We start from the raw sequence: 11,950 nt of genomic DNA on the forward strand, positions 1-11,950 counted from the left end.
ACTAAACACTAGGGCTTAACAAGATTCTGTCACCAAGAGTAATTAACTTCTTGTAAAGACTGCAAATGATATTTAATGTTAATGGACTGATAGGATCCCTCTCTCAGTCCTCAATTACAGAGATTAATCATGAATTGCAGAGATTAGATTACGAGAAACAAATTTCACCTTTTACATACAGACTTCACATTCCAACATGAGGAGTTAAAAAAAGATATATTTTGTCCTCAGTTACTTTATGCATGGAGTACATTACAGATCAATTAGGAAAAGTAATATAATATTTGATGACAATAATGAAAACATGTCAGGAGGAAGAGTATACCTTTTTCTACTTTGTTGTTCGGGGCATTTCATCCCCACATCCACAAGAACTTCACATTCTTACACATCTCTATAGCTCTGCCTCTACCAGCACACCTAAATCTTATCTAACTTCCCAAAGATTCTCTCCGTAGCCATCCTTTCTTTCCTCTAATTTGTCCATTTTTTTTTTCCTAAAAAATACCATTTCTACTGTGAATATCCTGCAGTTGCTCCACAAGCCTTCAAGCTTTGTTGTCTGGATTTTTTTCTAGCAAAATTCCAGGTGCTGGGACAGCACTTGAAGAGGCAATAGCAGGACAAAGTACAATGTGCCACAAATAGCAACATCATTGATTAAATAACAAAACTAGAAATTCAAGGAGTGGATTGGTAATCTGTTGGTAAGCAGCCAAAGGGAACAAAGAGGTGCTCCAACCAGCGATTAAAACAGAAATACTATTGGGTAGTTCGAAGGGTAATAGAGAAACTCATCTTTGCAGAAATGGAAGGGAAAAATGCAAAAATAATCTATTATGTGATTAAAAAAAAAAAAACTTTTCTAAGTCATTCATCCTCTTCTTTGGAAGACCAACCCAATCTCTTTCACTCAGTCAGATTTGTTTCACCAGCATCTATGATACTGAGCAGGAAGTCATTTCACATTCTTATTCCACAGAAACTTGAAGCAGGTGAGTGGAAGTACTCCAAACAGAAATACAAATATTTTTGAGCTCATGCTGTCTTTAATCTTTCATTTAGCAGCAAATGAAAAGCCAAAATTACTGCTGCAAAATATCCGAGCCACAAAGTGACTTTTTAGTTTACTGTTTACAGGAATTTACGTGAATGTTTAGTTTACTGTTCACACGTCCAGAAATAATATAGATTTTTTTTTTTACTATTTAAACACTTCTGTAATTCATTACACTTCTATATTAGAGCCAGGCATAAAAAAACCCTGTTGTTTCCTGCTCAAAGTAGAATGTGTTTAATCACAGTCCTTACTGCACAAACCCAGTACACAGTTTGAAATTATCAGTGTTGCATTTTTGATGGGTACTTACCCGTAAATCTTGACAGGCCAAAATGTTATCAAGCCATTTGTACAGATAACCATCAGGGGAAAGACCAACATTGTCAAACACTGGTCCACAGCAGAGCACAGCTGACATGGCCTAGAAATAGGAGGAACTTCAGTCACATAAAAACTAGCAGTGAGTGAAATTTTCAGAATGACTTGGGTCCAGATGACTTGGGTCCAAAAAGACTGATGTATGCTTTTATTTTTCAAGAAACTATGGTGAAAATGGTCCTAGCTAGTTTTCCCAGATTTCAAGAATTGTTGATGTTACTTGCTTGTAAGATAACACTGAGTTTAAGCATTTTGGTAGGAATACTATAGCACGGTTTCCTCAACCTTCAAAATAAATTATGTCATTTTACAGTCTTCATAAATGAGGCTATAAACACAATTAAACATATGTTTTAATAGTATCTGTCTGTAAAAATTAGAACTGTTTGATATCAAGCAATGATGCTTATGTAAGTATGTAGGCTATTATTATCCCAGCTTACTTACATGGGGGAGGAACAACTGCTACCGCTGCAAAAGCATTTTAATATTACTGAGCATGTCCCTAGGCAAGCATGGGAGACAGTCCTGAGATATGCATGTGATACTAAACTGACACTGTTTTTAATTTTCGGGCGAATATCCTCTCGCTCTATCTAATAACCTGTAATGAACAGTTAAACAATTTTAAAAATTGCATTCAGCTTTTCAAAATCGTGAAAATATAAAATAGTCTTGAAAAATAACCGCACAGAAAAAAATATATAACCTCAGTAGTTGACACTGTTATATCTTACTATATCCACATATACAAGTGAGTACAGAGGCTTGCATTAAGGTTGCCAATTCAAATTACTGTGAAATAAAAAGTGAGGAAAACCATGATTACTTAATTTTTATTGGAGAATTGGTACTACTGATTTTAACAGAGAAATGTTAATACCTTTAATGCACAATACTGGTATCTTGTAATCTGATGATTTCTGTCACTGTAACGGTCCAGTGGTGTGAACATAATACTGAAAGGTCCTGCCCACTGACTGAACAAGATGAATAGGTGGTGTCTCAAGCTCTGCTGAGGGAAGAGAAATCTCCTGTGGTGAACTGTGTGAATAGAAATAGAAATAGATGAGTTTTGTTAATGTTAAATAAACAGTCATGTGACAGACATGATATGAACTTCAAATGCCTTCATGTAGACATTTCCTAATGTCTGTTTTTTCTAAGTGTTCAGGATACACCTACCCCAAAATATCTAAGGGCCTATTTTTAAATCTCATATTTAAAGGTCTCTTAAGACCCTTAAATTCTGAAATAACGTGTGTTTATACGAAAAATGCATCTGAATTTAGAAATAGTATGCAATAAGCCAATTGGAGAATCAAGCTTATAGAATCACTACCTTGTGTATTCTGTTAATGGGAATAATTTACTTGTTTTTTTCAATGCTTTAAATGCAAGCTGAAACAGTATATGTTATTCTACAGTAATAGGTTGGAATAAAAAAATGAAACTTATCATCATATTATTTATTTCAAAGATCCTGTATACTTACTGAATAGCTAAATTACCTCAACAAATGGAAAATATTTTCTTAAAAGCATGTGAGAAAAAAAGAATCAGACATGTTTTAAAGAATAGTTTTAACTCCTCCTGAACAAAACATGATGGAAGTCTCTGAGAGGAAGAACTAACACAACAAAGAAATCACTATCTAGTGCGGTTCTAAACCTCACAGGCAGTAGGGTCCTATGTTAAACAAGATACATGGACACAAGATATATCATGCTCTTGTCTGAAACAAACCCAGGAAAAAAATTCCTGAGGAAGCAGAAATGACAAAATCCATCCGTGAAAGGAGGAAAGGCCAAATTTAACATTGCCTTTTCTGCAAAAAAAAATAAAAATAAAAATAAAAATAAAAATAAAAATAAAAATAAAAATAAAAATAAAAATAAAAATAAAAATAAAAATAAAATAAATGGGCCAGTTCCTCCTGAGAACTTGCTCAGGCCAGTGACCAACTACTGCAAGTGTCCTGCCTCTAGGCTGCCAGGCCAGAAAGGGGATCATGCACAAACCATGAGGGAGATGTTCTGCAGAGTTATCAGGCTGCTCCTAGATGCCAGGAGCAAGTTACTACCTTTTTGGTCATCTAAGTATATACAAGTATTTTCATGAAGCGTTTATTGAAGAGAGTGGCAAATTGATATTGGTCAATTATTTTTCTCCTGGAAACTTTTGCTGGAAGACAAAAAACTCTAACGAGACAATATGCACGCAAGTCAGTACGAGCAATGGCATGGAAACGGTAGATGCTGACAAAGCAAACCCTTATTTGCAAGGAATTAAATGTTATGGGTTGGGTAGTTATTGGCATATTTTTAAAGTAGGCTTAATTATTTAAATGGACAGTTATTATAACATCCTCTCAGAACACACAGGATAGCTGTTTCATTGTGTAAAATTCATAAAATGTGCAGCTCTTTGCTTTGCCACGTGTCTTGTCTGAGTGAGAAGTGCAAGGAAGAAAAGCTGTACAAATACTGCAAAGTGAACACCAGGGAAATTCTGTATTTTTAATGAGTACTATCCAAGAATAAAGGAATACCAAAAAGGTATTTTGTTCATTAAAAGCACCTAGAACTTGACACCACTTAACTCAAAGTGTTTTTTTCTTTGACAAAGCTGAGAACTGCGGGGATACCATTTTATCCTTATCTTGTTTAGCTATTATCATGTATTTTTATGTATCTTGCAACTGAAAGCAACTGCATAACTTTGATAACAATTTGCATCCTGGGAATTTTCATTAAGGCATTTTTTTCATTCTTTATTCCCTTACTGCATTCTTTTGAATTCTTTCTTATTTCTTGTTACAACTACTGTTATGTCCTCTCATAAATGATCTGAGATAACAAATGTACACGCAACGAGTAAGCTCCAGACTACTTCATCTTCCACTATTTACAGAGGCCTTTAAAGCATGCCTTTAAAGTAGGCTTTTTTTTTTTTTGGTATTTTCTGTTAATGGATTTGCTCTACATTTCTGAAATGATCTTACAATATACAGAGTATGAAATCAGATTGATCTTTGCTCTGCAAACTGGAGTTTCAAATAAAATGGGATAAATGCTCAAAACCTCATGGAAGTTTTCCCCTATTTTAAATATTTCCCATTTTCTTCACCTACCTGCATGTTTCAAGGCCTGACTATATGAGAGTCTAGCAGAGAAGTCAAAGGGGAGAAAACAAGGTCTTGTGTCAAAAAAAAAAAAAATCTGAAGCCCCAAGAGGTCACAGATAATTTCTTTGTTGAGTTTGTAAATAGGAGATTTTTACATTTAAATATGTAAATATAAATATGACAAGCTTCATCAAGGTTTAAGTCTCTTGACAGACTTTCACTATTTTGTCCATACACAATTCACAAACACTAATAAACAGAGAAGAACAAATAATACATCACTTTTCCTACAGACATAATGTGATTTCATAGTATGTTGAGAGAATTTTGTAGCATACCTGGAACACACTGAATCAAGTTGGCAATCATTGCACTGAAATGCGCTCTCATGTCCTTAAGAATTTCAACTTCTTTATCATTTTCAGCCTCCAGAAGCATGCGAGTCAGATCGACATACTCCAAAAACAAGGCCCCAAGGGCTAACGTATCTCTTTCTAAGGCTCCATTTGTACTGGTGTAAAAAGGAAATTGCACATTAAAACAGAATAACAGTGCACGTATACTAAGATTTCTGTGTAATACGAACATCTCTATCTATTTTAGAATTCTTAAAAAAAAATCCTGATGTAAACTCAGTGTTGTAAACACTGAAAACTACTTCACTTAAAGATCAATATTTATGATGACTGATAGTCCTACCTGTCACTTATAACACCAGCATCAGCAAGCAGTTCAAAAATTCGCAGTAACTGCAATCTCAGCAGATCTCGGCGCTCTCGACGTTTCTTGTTCTTGGAATTAAAAAAAAAAAAACAATTTTTTATATGCATAGGTACATACATTAAAAACTAGTAACTTCATAAATCAAAGCAGCCGATTTTAAGAAGTCTACTCTAAGCCCTTTCTTCACGGTGGAAATTGACTTCATGTGAGTATTTTACAATAATTTTGTGCTTAAACTGCAATGCAGATATAGATATGGTCAGATTTTTGCCTTTATAACAAACTGTTAACAGTGACATTAGTCTTCATTGAAAATATGGACATGATATCTTGAAATAATAAAACTAACTACTCAAGGCTTCTGTGCAAAAAATGTTTTCTTCAGGCAGCATGATATTCATGACAGCTTTACACTATCTTGTCTGGGCACTGTGAGGCACTGTAAAGTGCAGTACAGCTATTCAGATCTCATGTAAATATTTCAGCGTTTAGCCATTCTTGAACTCAGTAATGCTGCAGCTACGTTATCACTCATAGTCGTCAGCTCACGTGAAGACATCCTTCTAGTACAAGGCTGTTGGATGCACTGATTGCAGTGGCCATACACACAAGCTAACATACTCCTTCTATAGAATCGGTCTGCATTGCTGTTAGCTGGTTCATTGTGTCTTTCAGAAAGCTCTCCCTCATGTGTTCTCTTTTACCCTTGAAATATGTGAATGCAGCAAGGTCTCTTCTTTGCTGAAGGGCTAAAATGACTTGTTCCTTTGTATCCTGCATCTTCACTAAAAATGTGAGGTCGAAAAGGTGCTATTGCACTCAGCAACAAAGTTGCTTTTGGAACAGAGAACCTGCTCAGAGAAAGCTCAAATTTTCCTTTTAAGGACATAAGAAAGGCAATACTGAGTCAGATCAAAGGCAGGTCTCGCCTAGTGGTGTGGCTCTGCAGATGCTTGGGAAAAGTGATACTTCCCCTGGTATTCTGTCCCATGATGGGCAGTCTGCAGCATCCTAGCCAAAGGTTTTATTCAATCTTATGCTCTATGATTTGTCCTATTTAGAGCCCTGGCTTGTTCCCTTTTTAAGTTTTATAAGTTAGAGATTCCAGGAAGCACATGTAGATGAATAGCAGTTTTAAGCCTGCTATGCAGTGTTATTGCAACAGTATTTACGCAGCCCAGCTGCCTCGTGCAGCGGAGAGGCTGTTAACAACATGCTGAGTAACCCTTATTGGTTACTCCTGCTGCTGTTGGCTGTCCCGATAATTCTCTTTCTAGTCATGGCACATGTCAGTTCAATAAGTAATTTCTGGAGTGCTGACACTCGCCTGCTAATGTGGGTGCCTGCCATGTTCTCCAAAGCTACACGACCCCTGCGATCACTCCTGGGTTTAGAGGTGGCACCACTTGCAGAAAGGTGGCCCAAGACTGCATAGTGTGACTCCTACTAGGAGCAATGTGGAAGTAATGTCATTGCCCCTTGCTCTCAGGTCTCCCTGCTGAAACATTCCATTGGTTTCACTTGCTCTTGCAGTGCACTGTTGCACTTGGGATGTTCCTTTGCAGAGCGGGGACTGGATATACATGTCTCCAGAGAAGGCCATTGAAGTCCAAGTCCTTGTTGAGAGTGTGCAGGAAGAAATGCTGAGGCAAGTGGTTGCTGTAACATGTATACTAATGCACTTCTGCCCCATGCAAAAATAAATAATTGCCAAATTGAAGACTTCAGAGGGTTGGAAGGTGCACAGGTGGATTGATGCGTTCCCACAAGGTGGGAACAAAGGTCATGCTTGCCAGATACAGAGTTATCAAGAACAGTTCAAATAACACATTAGCATGGATCAACTGCCTGCAGACGGAATTAATTTCTGCTTCCATATTGGACATAGCTGAACATCTCTTTCCACCTATCCATGATTCTTCCTCACAACCACCATCCTCTGCAAGGCTTCTGCACCAAAGACTATAACAGAGTAAACAGGAATAACACACCAGGTCACCATGAGGGTACCTTACTGAAAATGCTGGGGGGAAGAGCACAATGGATACGAAGCTGCTCAATAACCATGTAAATTAGCCTAGGCTAATTTACTTAATTAGGCTTATTTAATACTGAGCACAGTATTACTGCAGTGGTGTTGCTTCTGGCACGTACCTGGACAGATTTAGCGGCAGAATGGCATGGACACAACGGCTGTGTCTGCACTGCTACACAGTCAGGGCCTGTTCCTGCTCCCAGACTAAGCAGCACAGGCCACCCAGTGGCCTCTATTGCTTGCCTCACCCCAAGGAAACTGGCTACATCCAGGACTCACGCAAGGCCAAACGGCAGTATCACGGTATGTCTTCTCATCACAGACTGTCTGCTATGAGAGCTGTGCTGCAGCCAGAGTACTGCTTTTGTAACTTGCCCTCAACTGTTGCACGCTCAGAGATGGGGCATCAGAGGTGACAGACAAGAGCAAAAGCAGCCAGAGTAGTTTGGAAGATGGTGCTCAGTGGGCTGGTGCTTTTGGAGGTCTTTCCTGGGAGTGAGCTACCTCCAGAGCCAACTCAGAGTTCTGCTTTGCAGCTGTCTCCAAAGCAGGGCCAGAAAGCAAAGTAAAAATTGATCAACCTGGCAACTGAGGCCCAATATGCGCTCTCTCACCATGGCTTTCTTGTTTAGCAGCACAGGTACATCCTATGACTCAACTGCCTAGTGGGGCTACTGAAATCAGAGATTTTAAAAAAGAGTTTAGACAATACCTGCTAGGGACAGATGATACTCTCTTGGACGGACTGGAAGATCTGATAGCATCCCTTCTAACACTACTTTCTATTCTAACAAAGGTAAATACTATAAGAAAGGTGAAAACACCCATGAAGTTATCACTGTTGACCTGCTGTATTTAGAATGGAGTCAGCTAAAATTGAAATAGATGATCCTGCATATAAAAAAACCACTCCAACAATCAAACAATCATTTGAATCAATCAATCATTTGAAATCATTTGAACAATTGTTTTTGTTCATTCAAACGCCTCTGTGAAACACGCTGTAGCCCAGCTCTGCACACAAGTGGGTTTTCAGTATTTCTAAGTTCACTACAAAAAGGACCCATTTTTGACTATATTCCTTTCCTTTAGAAAGGATTTCAGTATTGTACATTTTGTATTACTGATGAAACTTAAATTAAAGCAAGTTTTAATGAAATTATGGGAAGGAATGTTCTAATACACAATTATTAAAAAAATCTATGTAGAGATTAGCTTGTGACTTCTACAATACAAAAGAACATATCTGGTTTTTCAAGGAGATAAAATTACTACTTTAAAATTCATTTTGCAGTTTAGACAAACAAGTACATTTAATTTAATCAACTAACCTCTGGTCTTCTTTCTAGGGCTTCTTTCATCAGTGGGTGAAGTTCTTCTACTAATTCCCTAAATTAAAAAAAAAATCTTTTAAACAAAATCTAGCCTCCTCAGACAAGCATCGATATTTTATTTATTACATAAAAAAAAAGTTCAAAGGGCAAATAAAATATTGAGTATATTTGAATTACAATAAACGTAATCCATTTGAACTAGAGGCAAATCATTGAGATACATGAAAGTACCTGAAAACAAGGGAATTTGTTCTTCCAAATCCTAATACAAGTGATTCTGTTATTTCTATGCTTTCAAGTCTCATCAAAGGCACTAGCTGCTTTAGCAAAACACCAACTGATGGAGTTCCAATAGCCTAAAATATATATATAAAAAAAAGATTTAATTTGTGAGGATTGTCAGGACTATCAATATTAAGTAAACAAAAATGCTTACAAGAAACACAGTGTAAGAAGAAGCAATATGCACTTTAAAAAACATAAAGAAATGATTTTACAATTATGGGGATTAATACTTCAGGCTTACTGGATGTCTGATGTATCCTCATTGTATCAGGTCTAGCAAGTAAGCAGAGCTGAGAAATCTCTGTAATTTCATTCAGCATATTGCAATTTCCTGAGTTTGTAATTTCATTAAGATATTCTAGTAACTGTATTTGTGGAGCTACTGCTCCTCTCAGGCTGCTACTGCTTAGCACTATGTTTCATATAATACTCCACCATATCCTACGGGCACACAATAATTTTTCAGAAATCCAAAGTTTATTGTTAGTTACTGCTTAATAACATGGTAATTTTTTATACTGGAGTGTTCTACAAGGGAATTAAAACAGTCATCTAACTGAAATAATTTAATCAAGATGTGATTTCACATGCAGATACATTTTAAAACTTTTCCAGATAGATACAGAGTAAGTGCTTGAAACAGGATGCATCACCTTATTATCATAGTTCACGGTGCCATCTGGAGTGGTAGCCATGATCTCTGGTGTGGAAGCACGCAGGTGTCCTGGGCTCATAATACTGGGTCTTGCTACTCCAAAACAGAGAATAAGATAGTTTCTCCACAAAGTAACATAGTTGTCTCCACTGCTGGCTGTACTTGTTTTCTTTGCATTAACAGGAATACTAGGTTTTAAAAACAAATAAATCAGAATTCTTATATCAGTTCCAGACCTTAATTACAGAGTATTTTAAAATATTTTTTAAAAGGACATGCATGTTTTCAAAGATGGGCATGTATGCTTATAAAAACATGTTTTAAAACAGGTTGTATAGCACAAAAATTGCTAATCAACATGACAAGATACATGGAAAAAATCATCAAGAGCGAAAAATGAGAGTTGTAAGCTGCAATTATCAAACTCAGAAAGCAATGTTTGGGTAGCAGAGCTGCAGGACTTATGAAATAATATTGAAATAGGAGATTAAGTTGTGTTAAAATCACACAAACCACATAAAAAGTCAAGTTGCTTATGGATTTCTACTTACTTTGGATCCACAAGAGGCATTATCAGTTGTAGCCTAGTGAAAGCATATGGCCAAGCATAGCTGAGAGCTGTAGGACAATGTTTTGGTAAATTTTCTTGTCGAAGAAAACTGAAAAGGCAAAGAACCCATGGGTCTTTGACTGACTGTGCAAATATCCACACATGGGAAGGACTTTTTACGTCGTAATGGCTGTTTACTAGGACCGCATTCCATTCCACCAGCCACTGCAGGTCCACGTTGTGTGTTAGCGGGATTGCTGTCTGCAAGAGAGAGAAATTAAAAAATCACAGTGAGAGCAATTTACCCCCTGCCATGTTGCCCCCTCAGCATTCATCTTTATTTTCAAGGTCTGTGGCCATCTTCTATATGATTTTTCAAATATGTCTTTTCACAAAAAGCTGCCTCATTATTTTCCCTCAGGTTCCTCCTTAAAAGCCCTGTTTACTGTGCTAGGCACAATTTAGACAACAACTGGCCCTTAGGCATTATAATGACTACCTGCCATGCTGACCAATAGAGTCTCATTGCTTTCTCTGCTCTCCCCCTTGCCTGTACCCTCCACTGTCTTTTGTATCAGGCTGCAGTCTGCAGCATGTACACACTGTGCTTAAGTTCAGTGTCTGAACAAACCAGCAGGATCTTAGCTCATGCAATACAGTCAATGACAATGCAATACAAAGAATACCATTGCTATTAATAACATTCTTCAGAATTCATCAGGGCATTTGGATATGACTCTAGGGAATTGAAAGGCTGAAGCAAGCTCTTAAGCAGTTCACTGAACCAAGGTTTTAATCCACCTTAAGCTCTGTAACCCTCATGAGCAAGTAGGGATCTCATCATATCAAGAAACCATTTATCTACTGTCATGTAAATATTTTTTTTAATAAAACAATCTTGTGTAATTAAAGTGTAATTTGGCATATTTATTATTCACCTAAATCTAAATGTCTCAAATAAGATGTAACAACTGTCTGCAAGCTGCATCCACTGTCACACAAAATGGCTAAGTCACCAGTCCTGCTGTACTGGTCAGAAACCATGTACTCAGGCAAGAAGTGCTATGCTCTATTATCAAAGCACAGAGCACAGTTGAAACCTTTCCCCATAGAAACTGTAACACTCAAACTAGGTTCTGTCCATGTGCTTTGTAAACACAAGCAGTAACAGTAAAGCAGTACTTACTGAATCTGAAACAGCCACATGAATAAAACTTTCAAGAATAGAAGAACTTAATTGATCCATGACATCAATCATAGGCCTGTCATCATCCTGGATAACACAGAGAACAAAAGTCAACTGCTTTTCTTAACAAATTGCTTCTTTCCTTGTTTTTCTAGCACATGAAATAGAATTATCAACAAAGTTATGAAATGAATCTAAAAAACCTAAAAAAATTCATTGGTCATGATGGATGCATATTGACTTTTCTGTATTAATTTCAGAATCAAGCCCAGGCTGTGGTTTGAAATGCAAGTTAGTTAGTAGTTACAGCTCACTGTTTACTGAACAAAAGTGCATATCAGAAAATCCCGTAAGACTTTGGATATCTGGCATTAAAAGACTAAAAATCTAGTTTACTGTTTATTAAAGAATTTCTTTGCTATGAACACACATATTTGTGTTCTTAGGCATTCAGATGGCTGACTGAGCTGGGATTGCCAATACACAACATGACTTTCCATATTTTATATCCATAAAAAAAGACTTGGACGTCTTTACTATACAAGGAAAATGTATGTGAGTAATGTTAAATGTGTCTTGTGCTGTGTTTTGTTATGGCGTGGTATGCTAAAGGAATG

At 36.9% G+C, this 11,950-nt stretch overlaps 1 protein-coding gene across 1 annotated transcript in view; it reads right to left on the reverse strand.

The window, feature by feature from the left end:
* FRY (FRY microtubule binding protein) overlaps window positions 1–11,950 on the reverse strand; it is a 156,516-nt gene that overhangs the window by 69,796 nt on the left and 74,770 nt on the right. The window contains exons 20-28 of the mRNA XM_088522295.1: window positions 11,334–11,420; window positions 10,149–10,408; window positions 9,596–9,785; window positions 8,889–9,013; window positions 8,655–8,712; window positions 5,265–5,356; window positions 4,904–5,076; window positions 2,322–2,482; window positions 1,371–1,481 (exon numbers count right to left, since the gene is read on the reverse strand). Coding sequence (XP_088378421.1) covers window positions 1,371–1,481; window positions 2,322–2,482; window positions 4,904–5,076; window positions 5,265–5,356; window positions 8,655–8,712; window positions 8,889–9,013; window positions 9,596–9,785; window positions 10,149–10,408; window positions 11,334–11,420 — 1,257 coding nt within the window. The remainder of the gene's footprint in view (window positions 1–1,370; window positions 1,482–2,321; window positions 2,483–4,903; window positions 5,077–5,264; window positions 5,357–8,654; window positions 8,713–8,888; window positions 9,014–9,595; window positions 9,786–10,148; window positions 10,409–11,333; window positions 11,421–11,950) is intronic.

The sequence above is a fragment of the Tinamus guttatus genome, unplaced genomic scaffold (genome assembly GCF_059628265.1).
Source record: "Tinamus guttatus ecotype Peru unplaced genomic scaffold, ASM5962826v1 Tinamus_guttatus_pri_ptg000150l, whole genome shotgun sequence".
NCBI classification, from domain to species: domain Eukaryota; kingdom Metazoa; phylum Chordata; class Aves; order Tinamiformes; family Tinamidae; genus Tinamus; species Tinamus guttatus.